The 13,778-nt window shown below is 46.2% G+C and overlaps 1 protein-coding gene across 2 annotated transcripts in view; it reads left to right on the top strand.

The window, feature by feature from the left end:
* Nucleotides 1–13,778, top strand: part of KIAA0100 (KIAA0100 ortholog) — a 134,762-nt gene that overhangs the window by 36,971 nt on the left and 84,013 nt on the right. For both annotated transcript variants that reach the window (XM_033921661.1, XM_033921663.1), the window contains 2 exons: nucleotides 5,451–5,736; nucleotides 13,217–13,422. In XM_033921661.1, coding sequence (XP_033777552.1) covers nucleotides 5,451–5,736; nucleotides 13,217–13,422 — 492 coding nt within the window. The remainder of the gene's footprint in view (nucleotides 1–5,450; nucleotides 5,737–13,216; nucleotides 13,423–13,778) is intronic.

Genomic DNA, 13,778 nt, shown 5'->3' with positions numbered 1-13,778 from the left:
ATGGCATTGGATTGAAGAAGGAGAGATATATCCTCTGAAAGTTGGGAAATATGTTGGGGAGGCTTACTGGAATGTGGAGGAGGATGGGTGGTTGGAGTTTGAGAGAGGAAATTTAGGGAGTATCCTTGAGATATGATGGTTAAGACCCATTTGTCTGTTGTGATGCGCTGCCATGCTGATAAGAAATGAGTTAGACAACCCTCATTGGTAATTGGTCAGAAACCAGGATTAGGCTTAAGTGGAGGGAGCTGAGATGTAGATGATTGTTTCATAAGAACATAAGCAATGCTTCCGCTGGGTCAGACTTGAGGTCCATCGTGCCCAGCAGTCCGCTCACACGGCGGCCCAACAGGTCCAGGACCTGTGCAGTAATCCTCTATCTATACCCCTCTTTCCCCTTTTCCAGCAGGAAATTGTCCAATCCTTTCTTGAACCCCAGTACTGTACTCTGCCCTATTACGCCCTCTGGAAGCGCATTCCAGGTGTCCACCACACGTTGGGTGAAGAAAAACTTCCTAGCATTGGTTTTGAATCTGTCCCCTTTCAACTTTTCCGAATGCCCTCTTGTTCTTTTATTCTTTGAAAGTTTGAAGAATCTGTCCCTCTCTACTCTCTCTATGCCCTTCATGATCTTGTAAGTCTCTATCATATCCTCTCTAAGTCTCCTCTTCTCCAGGGAAAAGAGTCCCAGTTTCTCTAATCTCTCAGCGTATGAAAGGTTTTCCATCCCTATTATCAGACGTGTCGCTCTCCTCTGAACCCTCTCGAGTAACGCCATATCCTTCTTAAGGTACGGCCACCAATATTGGACGCAGTACTCCAGATGCAGACGCACCATTGCCCGATACAACGGCAGGATAACTTCTTTCGTTCTGGTTGTAATACCCTTCTTGATTATGCCTAACATTCTATTCGCTCTCTTAGCCGTCGACTTCATTGTCATGTCCACCATTACCCCCAAGTTTCCTATCTTTTGAATGTGGCTTTTGCAGATAAGAAGCTTGTGATCTTTGTAGAGCTGGTCTATTTTAAGGAACAAAACGTCTATGTGAATAGTACTGTTGGAAGAATTGCTGGTGGTAGGGTCTTCAATAAGAAGAGAGAGAGGGTCGGCGATATTGCTGAGATTGGTCTGAAGAGGAAGCTGAAAGCTCACACATAGTTGAAGAATCTTCTTTGAGTTGTGAAGCTGTATCTTTAACTTTTTCACAGAAAAGACTATCTCCCAAGCAGGGTGCATCTGCCAGTCTGTCATAAAGATCTTCCCTGAGGTCAGATGCTTTAAACCAATGGTCTTAAACTCAAACCCTTTGCAAGGCCACATTTTGGATTTGTAGGTATGTGGAGGGCCGCAGGAAAAATAGTTAATGTCTTATTAAAGAAATGACAACTTTGCATGAGGTAAAACTCGTTATAGTCTATAAATCTTTCCTTAATTGCTTCTGATAATTTCAGCTATAAGTTGCAGGTACAGCTTACAGCTGAAAGCAGTGCAACATGCAGAAAGATGCAGGAAAGCACTTACGTGAGGTTACAGAAGTGAGGCGGGCAACGTTCCAGAACAAAATAGTACCTGGAAGAAAGATGCAGGAAAGCACTTGCGTGAGGTTACAGCAGTGAGGTGGGAAATGTTCCAGAAAAATATAGTACCTGGCAGGCTGCATGTGGCCCCCGGGCCGCGAGTTTGAGATCACTGCTTTAAACCATGCTGTACGTCATGATGCAGTTGCTACGGCTGTTGTGTGAGACATCATATCATATGCACCATAGTTTGTTTTTATGGGGTGGTAGGTTGACTCCTGAAGTGCAATGTGTAAAGTTTGTACTTCATCCGGTGAGGCTGGCTCCAGTTGTTCCAAGACGGAGTGTTGAAAATGGAGGATTTGAAGCTGATGAGTTATTACTTTGGAAACAAGCATTGTGCCTTGGTAGACCTTTTGCCTCATCGAGTCAAGTATACGATATTCCTTTACTGGTGGAGAATGGTATTATTTTTTTGCTACTTTAGCCTTTTTAATAGCTGACTCTGAAACCATGGAATGGTGGGGGTAGTTGGTTAAGTTCATGCCCAGGCACCTTTTGCACTTTATACTTCAATTCCAATCCCAATCTTACCTTGAGTTCAGAAAATCGATAAAAACCTATTTGTTTGGTAAATTTATGCGATGATTTTACATTATATTACATTGCACTGCATCATATTGTATTTCACTGTATTTGACCGAATTCTACTGTATTTTGTGTCTTCGCTGATATGTCTGAGTTCTCTTGCTGTGAACTGCCCGGAAACAGATTGTGGTTTTTGCCAGTTTTCAAGTTGAAGATCTTGTAAAACTTGGTGTACTGGCAGAGCAATAAATTCCTTTGGTGGAGTTTTGCAGGACTGAAGAATTGCTTGAAAAATCTTTCTTCTCTGACTTTGTAGAAGCTTGGTTAAGACTAAGTAAAGTGGATACTTTTTGTAAGAACTTGGGATAAGAATACTTGAACTAAGGTACTTCTATGTTCTTTCTGTGAGGCTGGTGCTGCTCTTGTTGAGGCCGGTGAAGAAGGAGTAGATTTTCTGAAACCAGCTACTTCTGTTGTACTGCTCCAATCTCTGCTGGTATCTGAGCGGCAATGTGAGAAAGAGACAGTAAGATTTCCATCCTCGGCAGTACCAGACTTGGGCCTTGAGAGGGGGGAGCTAGTAACGTCGAGTGCAGGCTTGAAGACTTCGATGAGGCGTTGGCACGCTGAAGGAGTTGAAGACGTAGCAGTTTTTGTGAGGAGAGAATAAACTGGTGTCTTTGTGGTCCTAGCTGCCGGTCTGTTCACCAGAATGAAAAAGAAACCCGACGACGACGTGAATTTCTTGCTTCTCTGTTTTTCAGGAGAGGGGGAAGGATTAGAGTTAGAACCAGATCTCTGCTCCCCCTTTTTTTAACAAAAAGAAAACCCGGTTTGTATTTGGTTTTCTTTTTCTTTTTTTTGTGAAGCCAGTCAGAGAAAGAGGAGAGCTGCGACTTGTTAGGAGCGGCAGAAGAAAAAAAGCTATCATTTGGAGGGGAGGGGCTTTGGAGGCAATGTACCCTGCACATGCTCAATAAGGTAAAAACCTTACCATTCTTAGGGGAGAGCACCAGAACTTAGGCTCAGTCGGAGGACTTCACCTTCAAGTGTGCCTGAATCTCCCCTGCTTGTCTCTGGAGAAAAATCATTCTTCACATTTAAAGCTCAATTGAAGGCATTCTATTTTTCTCAAGCGTTCTGCTCAAACTTGAATTTGAACTAGTGTTTCTCCCTCTGATAAACAATGTGTCGTCCTATTTAAATTTTAGGTGCATGTTAAACAGTTTCTTTATCGTCCCTCCAGACCGGCACAGAAACTGATGGATTATAGCTCACCTCAAACAGCAGGTGGAGACTGAGATACAAACTTTTTTCTGTAGTATAAGTGGGCTGTGCAGTCCCAAGTACAATCAGTCTACTCTCAGTCTCCAGCAGGTGGAGGTGGTAAGCCTGGGCAGTCTTTCCCTGATTTAGTATAGTTGTGGTGCCAGATTGAGCTTGAGGGACCCTTTCGGAGGTCTATCCGACCTCGGGGGTGTTACACTCGACTGGTCAAGTCCCTCCCCACATTTCTTCCACCTCCCCAATTTTTTTTTAAATTTAGAGATGCCTCAATTGTAAGCCTTGCCACCAACTACCGGCAAGGCATATAGCTTTGAGAGCCACTGGGGTCTGTTCAAATTAAATTAAAGTTGTGTTGGAAAAAAAAAGTCCTGAGGCAGTGCTGGTCTGAAGGGAAGACTTCAATTAAGGTTAATTGATTTTAATTGTTAACTGGAACTTTATTTTCCCTTTTAGTGGTTTTTAAGAAGCTTAAAAAATGCTCTTTGTGCTCCAGTTATGTAGTGGATGTGGCCGGCACATGCACAAAGTGCACCGGCCACCTCAAAGGAGAATCCTTGTCCGCTTTGGGTGCCGATGAGTGGGGTTCCCCTTCATGTGTGCACTGCTTGTCAACAGCATGCAGTAGAGAAGCCCGGGCTTCCCCCACACAGGAACTTCCACAGCCACCGACGGTCAGGGAAATAAGGTTTCCCTTACCTCCGATAGTGCTGAGGACTCCCTTTTCGCTGCTGCCGGCTTGCCTACTTTAGCGGCTGGGTCTGTCCAGGCCTCTTTGCCGCTGCAGGCCTTGGGGGAGTTTTTTCGGCCAGTTTTGGCAGGAATTTCCGCCATCTTGTCTGCAGTCTCAGGTGACATTCCCCCAGGTTTCTGCTGGGTTTCCTGCCTTCGCAGTGAGTCCTGTTTTGCCGCCAGTATGTTTGCCTCGGATTTTGTTTTGGCTATGTACAAGGCATACTTGCAGGCGGCCGGGGGTCCTGTTTCTTCCCTGAGGGGGGTCTCTGGTTTTTTTGGGGGGCTTTTGCCTTCCACGTCTACCCCTGTTCGGCCCTCCTCAGCATCTGCTCTGGCCCATTCCCCCCATCTTCGTCCAAGGGGCTGCGGGTTTCATGAGACAAGGATTTTTTTTGTTTGGAGATGTGTTTTCTCTTGAGGATTTGGACCCCTTGTTAGATCTCCAAGATCCTCTCGGGGGAATGGATGACACTGATGTGTATTTGTCAGAGACAGTGGTTGGCGAGGATGCGCCCGTGGTGCGCATTTTTCATCGGAAAGAGCTTCAGGATCTTATTCTTTAGGTTTTGTTGGTTTTGTGTTTTGAGGAGGACGTGAAAGAAGGGGGTTTTTCGTGTCCTTCTCAAAGCGCAAAACTGATGAAACCTGAAGAATAAGCTCCTGAAACTCTTCCTCCTTCGGGGGATCTGGGCAGCCTCCCGTTCTTTTCCTATGCATCAGGATATTTGGGATGTGCACAAGCAGTGTAATTCACCGGATGCACCCTTTCGTTTGGCACGGTCCATGGCTTGGCTTTATCCAATTCCTGATGGGGATAGGGATACCTTTAAGTCTCCTGTAGTGTATGTGGTGGTTTTGGCTTATCGCAAGCAGATATACGGTGCTGGTTGAAGGAATTTTGGCCTTGTGGGACTCTCAGGATCATAAGTCAGAGCCTCTTCTTAAGCAGAGTTTTGACGTAGCTGCCTTGGTGGTCAAGGCGGCAATTTGTGGCAGTTTGGTGGCTCGGGCTTGTTTCCGATAGTCCGAGAGAGTTAACTCTGAGGGATTATAAAGCACTGCTTCCTGGGCTAATCCTATTATGAGACTTATTCTTGATTTATGGCTCAGTACAAAGGGCAAGCTGCTTGAAAAATCATAGGTTTTGGGGGGGCAATATGCTTATTCAATATGCAGAAGATTTTGCTCCTGGCATATTGGATCCAACCTATATAAGCCTTCTCGTATTAATGTAATACTCTGCTGGGCAGCTGTAACCAGCCCATGAACTGATGCTGAATACAATACCTTCATCCATTCCTTCTCTGTATATCTTCTTACAGGGCAGCTATAACCAGTCACTGGACAGGTGCAGCACACAGCCAGACACACTTTTCTTGGATGGCACTATCCGTGGGCTGCAGGTGGAGATATCAGACACATGTACTGAATTCCTGGCCAGAATTCTGTCTCTGGTCCAGCAGCAGCGAAGCAAGGGGGCATATGCACCACAGGAACCAACATGGTGGCAAGCTCCACATGGAGATACAGCAGGAATGTCGGTGCTTCTGTGGAAAGTGGATATTAATGTGGAGGATGTGAATCTTTTCACATTGTCTACTATGATTGGTGAGTGAGAACATGAGCAACTAGTGTGAAACCAATGTAAGCTTCTTTTCCCAGATCCCTGTACAGGACTGGCCCAAAGGTATCTAACAACTTAGGCAAACCTTCCCTGCTCCCCGTGCTCCCTCTTCCTCCCCTCATGGGGTGGCAGAAGGTTCTAACACCCCAGTCTTAAGTGGCCAGCATTTCAGCTCTCACCCCCTCCCTCCTAGGTAGCCAGCATCTCATCTGTCCACCTTCCCTACCCCTGCCAGCACTGTGGCAGCTATTCTTCTACCTTCTAATACTATTCTTCTACTTGGCTTAGGACCTTGAGTACTGACTGATACTGAACTACTGCTGAAACCTGTTCACCCTCCAATATAAACTTTCTGTCAGAGGTTAGGTAGGATGCCACAGCATTTGAGTACAGGTTTGAGTTTAAAGGCCCTATGCCACACTGAGAGCAGCCCTTTAAATTCTGCCACCTCAGGGCTGGCTCTATCTGTAAATAATTCAGTGAAGGCAGGCATAGAGCTCTATTTCCCTCAGATCTATACATGCAATGTAGTATGTAGTTGTGCTTTTCTGAGAATTCATATATTCTTTATCGTCCCTCCAGCCTGGCACAGAATGGATAGGTTTATGCTCTTCTGCCAGCATTTTAACTTTTGGTAGTAGTACAAGTGGGCTGTACAGTCCCATCTACAATCAGTCTATATTCTCAGTCTCCAGGAGGTGGAAGTGGTAAGCCTGAGCAGTCTTTCCATTTGATAGGTAGGGCCTGTTGGATTTGACTATTGGCCTTTGTTCTTTTTTGCTGTCCAGACAGAGCTTGGGGGATCTTTTCGGAGGTCAGTCTGACCTCAGGGGTGCCACACTCGGACGGCTGAGTCCTTCTCCCCCATTCCCCCCACATCCCCATATTTTTTCTTAGAGGAGCCTCAGCTGTATGCCTTGCCACAAACAGGCAAAGACTACAACTTTGAGAGCCTGTGGGGTCTGCTCTTTTGTCCATTAAAGTTTTTACTTTTGTAAAAAAAAAAAAAAAAAAAAGCCCTGAGGCAGTGCCAGTCTGAAAGTAAGCCTTAAATTGTTTTTTTAAATTGCTAACCAGCTGTTTTGTTTTTGTTTCCTCAACGGTTCACAATGAGCACTTTAAAGAAGAAGAAAAAGTGCTCATTGTGTGCCCGTTGAGCAGGGGATGCAGCCAGCACAAAGTGCTCCGGCTGCTGCGAGGAAGAATCCTCGTGGACTTCGAATGTTGGTGAGCAGGGTTCCCCTTTGCGCGTGCATCGCTTATCAGCTATAGGCAGTGGGGAAACCCACTGCCCACATATGGATTTTCCCAGCTGCTGACGGTCAGGGAAATAAGGTTTCTCTTACTGCTGATAGTGCTGGGGATTCCCTTACCGCTACAGTGGCTGCTGCTTGCAGTTCTGCTTTAGTGGTTGGGTCCATTCAGGCCTTTTTGCCGCTACAGGCCTCAGGAGAGATTTTTTTCAGCAGGCTTTTCATTGGTTTTGTCGGGACGCTCTGTCATTTTGCCTGTGGCTTCAGTTGACCTCCCTTAGAGAGACAGGAACAGGTCCCAGGTATTTCGCCACTGTCAGTGAGTTATTTTTTACCTCCTGGGGTTTTTCCCCCTGATTTTGTTTTAGCCATGTATAAGGCTTACTTGCAGGCGGCTGGGGGTCCTGCATCTTCCCTGGGGGAAGGGGTCTCTGGTTCTTCAGGGGGGTCTTTACCTTCGATGTCTGCCCCCGTTCAGGCCCCCTCGGCATCTACCCCATCCAGTCCCCTCCGTCTTCGTCCAAGCGTCCGCGGGTTTCTTGGGATGAGGAATTTTTCTTTACTCACATGGTTTTGCCTGATGAGGACTTGGACCTTTTGGTCGATTCACAAGATCTTCTTGGGAGGATGGATGATGCAGATGATTGCTTTTCTGAGATGCTGGTTAGCAAGGATGCTTCGGTTGTGCAAATATTTCACCAGGAAGAGCTGCAGGAGCTTATTTTTCAGGTGTCTTCGGTTTTATATTTTGAGGAGGAAGCTAAGGACCCCCCACCCCTCGAGTTGTGGACTCTCTGCTTCGGTGGATCTGGTTGGCTTCCCGTTCTTTTCCAATGCTTCAGGATATTCAGAATGTGGTGCACACACAGTGGAAAATTCCAGACTCACTTTTTCACTTGGCGTGGTCCTTGGCGAGACTCTATCCCATTCCTGATGGGGGATAGGGGTACCTTTAAATCTCCTGTGGTTGATGCTGTGGTCTTGGCTATTGCACGTAGGCATACGGTGTCAGTTGATGGCGGTTTGGCCTTGAGAGACCCCAGGACCATAAAATGGAGTCTCTCCTTAAGCAGAGTTTTGACGTGGTTGCCCTGGCTGTCCAGACAGTGATTTGTGGCGGTCTGGTGGCCCGGGCTTGTTTCTGGTGGTCTGAGTGGGTCTTTGACCGTGAGTCTGCTGACTGGTCCTTGGTGGATCAGGAGGTGGCTAAGATTGAGCTCTGCGCTTCTTATTTCTCTGATGCCATGTATGTTCTGTTGTGGGCATCTGCCAAGTCCATGGACGTCAGAATGGCCACTCGCCGTAACCTGTTGCTTCGGGGTTGGTTGTCAGATGGGGCCTCTAAGTCTAAACTCAATACATCTCCCTTTTAGGATTCCTTCCTCTTTGGGGAGGTGTTGGATAAGCTTGTTCAGACCTTAAGTGACTTTAAGGTGCCTTGGCTTCCAGAGGACTGAACTTGCCAGGCATCTCAGGGTGGCACCACCTGTGGGCATTTGCATGATTTTCATCAATATTGCCTGGCTGGGGCTCAGCTTCTTTCCCTTCCAGAGGAGGCTTCTTTCAGCTCAAGCAGTTCTTTCAGGGTGCTCGCTAGGGTGTTGTAACTCCACTGGTGGCTCCTCCTCCACCTCTCTGGTCCAGTGACTTGTTGCAGGTCCTTCCCCTGGTTTCGGTGGGAGCCCAGTTGCAGAGATTTTACTGGGGGTGGGCCAAGATCACAATGGATCAGTGAGCCCTAGAGGTGATTCAGGATGGCTGTGCTCTCGAGTTTTACCGGCCCTTACCAAATTTTTTCCTCTCTTCTTGTCAGGTAACTTGGAAGAAGGGGGCATTTCATCAGACACTGCAAAGGTTGCTGGACTTAAAAGCGGTGGTCCCAGTGCCCCCTCAGGAGATTTCACTGGCAGGTACTCCATTTATTTTGTGGTGCCCAAGAAAGAGGGATCTTTTTAGCCCATTTTGGATCTGAAAAGTGTCAACAGGGCACTTCGGGTTCCGTTGAACCCGTTGTTTCACAAAGAGACCCTGAATTCCATGATTCTTGTTATTCAGCGTGGGGAATTTTGACTTCTCTCAACCTGATGGAGGCCTACCTGCATGTTCTGATTTGGGCCTCCCATCAGCGATTCCTTCGTTTTGCAATTTGGGGAAAGAACTATCAGTTTTGTCCGATTTCTTTTTGGTCTGGCCACGACTCTTGCAGATTTTTACCAAGATTATGGTGGTGGTGACGGCGGCTTTGCACAAGGAGGGCATTCTGGTTCATCCCTTTCTGGACTGCTGGTTGATTCAAGCAAAGTCTTTTCAAGAGAGCTCCCGGGTCACGACTCGGGTTGTGGAGTTTCTGCAGTTGCTGAGCTGGGTGGTCAACCTTTCCAAAAGCCAGTTGACTCCTTCTCAGCGCTTGGAGTATTGCAGAGTTCTCTTCGACACCAGCTTGGGGAGAGTCTTCCTTCCTGAGGCCTGGGTGTTGAAATTGCAGTTACAGATTTGCTCCCTGATGAATTGTCATTGTCTTTGGGTGCAGGATTTTCTGCTGGTCTTGGGGGCGATGGTGGCCTCCCTGGAAGTGATCAGGTGGTCTTGGTCTTGCATGTGCCCCCTTCAGTATGTTCTTCTTTGGTAATGGTCTCCACAAATTCACGATCTGGACTCTCCGGTCTCTCTTTGGGGGTTAGTTCATTGCAGCCTGGGCTGGTGGCTACAGTCTTCCAATCTGGTTCAGGGAGTGAGTCTATATCAGCCCCAGTGTACAGTGCTTCTCGGTTGGGGAACTAAATGTCTCGGTCGCTCAGCTCAGGGCAGCTGGTCGCCGGTGGAAGCTTCTTGGTTGATCAATATTCTGGAGACCAGAGCCATTCGGTTGGCATTGGTAGCTTTCCAGTTGCTGGAGGGCAAGTCGGTTTGGGTTTTCTCAGACAATGCCATGGTGATTTTTGTCAGTTATCATGGGGGAACCAAGAACCATATGGTAGTGCACGAGGCAATTCTTCTCATGGAATGGACAGAAGCTTACCTTTTGGACATCTCGGCTTCGCACATAGCGGGAGTTGACAATGGGCAGGCGGATTTTCTCAGTTGTCGTGTACTGGATCCTGGCGAGTGATGTCTTGGGCTGGAAGCCTTCAAGTTGATTGTTCAGTTATGGAGCCAGCTGGTCATGGACCTCATGGCCACAAGTGTCAATACTAAAGTGCCGAGGTTCTTCAGTCAGCGCAGGGATTATTAGGCCGAGAGGCTGGATGCTCTGGTGCAGGCTTGGTCGACGTTCGGCCTGCTGTATGTCTTTCCTCCATGGCCACTGTTGGCCAGAGTTCTTCTGCACATTACCTGGCATGCAGGCTGCATGTTCCTGGTGGCTCCGGACTGGCCTAGGTGCCTATGGTAGGTGAATCTGATACTCTTCCTCTGCCCCTCTCGCCCAACCTTCTGACTTGGGTTCCCATTCCCATGTTCGGCTTGACTCTTGAAATGGCATGCTTAAGTAAGAAAGGACATTCGGATGTAGTGATCTCCACCCTCTTGGGTTCTCAAAGACTTTCCACCTCTCAGGCTTATGTGCACATTTGGCATCTTTTTGAGGAGTAGTGGTCCGCTCGTGGCTTAGTTTTCCCTTCACACGTCTTTGCCTCACATCTTGGAGTTCTTGCAGGATGACGTGGAGCGGTGCCTTGCCTGGTCCTCCCTCAGGGTTCGTACTGCGGCTTTATCTTCTCTTCGCGGTCCGTTGCATGGTCAGCATTTGCCCTCCAGATGTGATTTGTTTGTTGAGAGTAGTAAAATTTCTTCGGCCTTCAGTTTGTCGGTTCCAGCTTGGGATCTCAGTCTGTTTCTTTCCATGCTCATTCATCCTCATTTTGAACCTCTTGGCTCCTGCACATTGAAAGATCTTGCTCTTAAGGTGGTGTTCCTGGTGGCCATTACTTCCACGAGACATGTTTCCAAACCTCAGGGCTTTTCATGTTGGCCTTCCTTCCTGGAGTTCTCCAGGGAGTGGGTCATGCTGTAGCTGGTTCCCTCCTTTCTTCCGAAGGTGGTTACACCCTTTCATGTCAACCAGTCTGCTGACCTTCCGGTCTTGAGTAGATGGGAGGGCTCTTTGGAACAGAGGCATTTGTGCAAATTGGATGTCTGTAGGGCTCTTCGCACTTATATTCAGCAAACCGAGGAGTTCGGTTAGTTGGTTAATCTTTTTATTCTTTTAGTGGGTCCTCATAAAAGGGACTGTGCTTCCAAGACTATGATTGCACACTGGATTAAGGAGGCTATCGCTTCGGTGTACCTTCTTCAAAAGAAACCTGCTCTGGATTTTCTCAAAGCTCATTCCACTTGGAGTCAGGTGGCCTCTTGGGCTGAGTGTTCTCTTGTGCTTCTGGTGGATATCTGTAATGTTGCAGTTTGGTCTTCTCTCCATTCCTTTGTTCACCACTACTGTGTGAACGTTCAGGCGCATCGGGACATGGTGTTCAGTGAGCATGTTCTTGTGGCGGCCCTTCGGGGATACTGCTTTGATACATTCTATTCTTTCTGTGCCGATCTGGAGGGACGATACAGAAGCAGAAATTAGGTTCTTACCTGCTAATTTTCTTTTAGTCCCTCCAGACCAGAACAGACCCCGCCCTATCGCTTTATTTGGTGTTTTTCGTGAAGAGTACGGTTTTTTTCTGCAGTATCTTTTTGTCTTGGTTCTTTTTTTTTTTTTTTTTTTGGGGGGGGGGGAAGAGTATAGTAAGAACAGTGGCATTTGGTTCACCTGGTTTAGATGGCAAACTGCGGGGACACTTTGAAGGTTCTTGTTCTAATCAGTATCTAACAATGTTTCCCTGCCAATCCGGACAACTACTTTGTCTTCTCTAAATGAGAGTGGAGTTGGTGTGTTTATAGTTCATGATTCTTTAGTCTTAATTAGTTTCTGCTTGACTATTCGTCAGACTGATTGTAGATGGGACTGCACAGCCCATTTGTACTACTGCTAAAAGTCAATGTGTTCTCAGTCTCTACCTGCTGGCAGTGGAGTGTGCCGGTCTGGAGGAACTAAAAGAAAGAAAATTTGCAGGTAAAAACCTAATTTCTCTTGCATGTTGCAAGGCTAAGTATAGCGATAACTGCTTGAGATCTATACATATTGTGAATTTTAGTATTGACTGATGGGAGCGGTAATTTAAAATCTAGAAAGGAAATAGATCATAGAAACATGATGGCAGATAAAGGCCAAATGGTCCATCTAGTCTGTCCATCCCCAGTAACCATTATCTCTTTCTCTCTCCGAGAGATCCCACGTGCCTATCCCGGGCCATTTTGAATTCATACACAGTCCCACCTCTTCTGGGAGACTATTCCATGCATCTACCACCCTTTCTGTAAAAAAGTGTTTCCTTAGATTACTCCGGAGCCTATCACTTCTTAACTTCATCCTATGCCCTCTCATTGCAGAGTTTCCTTTCAAATGAAAGAGACTCGACTCATGCGCATTTACATTACGTAGGTATTTAGACATCTCTATCATATCTCCCCTCTCCCGCCTTTCCTCCAAAGTATACAGATTGAGATCTTTAAGTTTGTCCCCATACACCTTATGATGAAGACCACATATCATTTTAGTAGCCTTCCTCTGGACCGACTCCATCCTTTTTATATCATTTTGAAGGTGCAGCCTCCAGAATTGTATACAATATTCTAAATGAGGTCTCACCAAAGTCTTATACAGGGGCATCAATACCTCTTTTTTTCCTACTAGCCATACCTCTCCCTATGCAACCTAGCATCCTTCTAGCTTTCGCTGTCACATTTTCAACCTGGCAAGCTTCCATACCAGCACTTACTTATTTTACTTGTTCATTACAGCATGTATTTGGTATTCTTATCCATGATATCTTAAAAAAGGAGTTAAATATATATATTGAATTAGCAAAAGTAACAAACAAAAGTGAAGGTACAGAAAACAGAGTTTATCTGGTGCTTGGAGAACAGTGCAGGAATTGTGGCTGTCAGAGATATGTCCAGAGAGAGTGAGTGCTTGTAAGTAACTTTGGAGGAGTAAAGGATCAGAAAATGGTAGCTGTTAGGTAGGTGGGATGAGATAGTGGATACATTTATGAGTAAATAAGAGGCCATTTCAGAAGTGAACTGCAGCAGCACTGATGTGACAGGACCTCATTTTCAGTTGTAAAAAGAATACATCTCTAACTCCCTTTCTGTATATCTCTAGGTGCATCCGAGATGAGAATAGATGCATTGAGTGTTTCTGGCAGTGCTGAGAGCACTCTGGTTGACTTGCAAGGCATGGTACTCACATTAGTGAAGTCTATAACGGAGAAGATGCAGCTGTGTTGCAGTGCTTCTGATGTTCTGGAGCCAATCCTGTGGGTCTCTACCCTCTCTCTGACTTATCACAGTAGTATCCACTCATTGCAGGTACCTTGTCCTTTTACCTCTCATGCTCTCTGGGATTATTTTTTTATTGTGACTTGTGGTTGTGACCTTTGGCTTCGTTGTAAATTGTGATTTCTGGTCTCTGAATTCACATCTGCATTCATGCATTAAATAGGTTAAGACGTAGGTTCTCTGTCTTGCTTCATCTACATTTTATACTTTGGAAAACCTTTCTATGTAGTATCCCGAACAATCTATTAAAACATTACATAGGAGTTTTAAAGGGATTGTTCTTATTTGACTGAATTGACTCCATTGCTCTAAAATATTGCTCTGAAAGTTTTTCTCCATGCTCTTTATGATCTGGAATTGGGGATAGGCAGGCAGTGATAAGACTT

Source organism: Geotrypetes seraphini, chromosome 15, assembly GCF_902459505.1.
Source record: "Geotrypetes seraphini chromosome 15, aGeoSer1.1, whole genome shotgun sequence".
Lineage (NCBI taxonomy): Eukaryota > Metazoa > Chordata > Amphibia > Gymnophiona > Dermophiidae > Geotrypetes > Geotrypetes seraphini.
The sequence above is the reverse complement of the archived record's forward strand: the minus strand, read 5'-3'. Positions and strand labels throughout refer to the sequence as shown.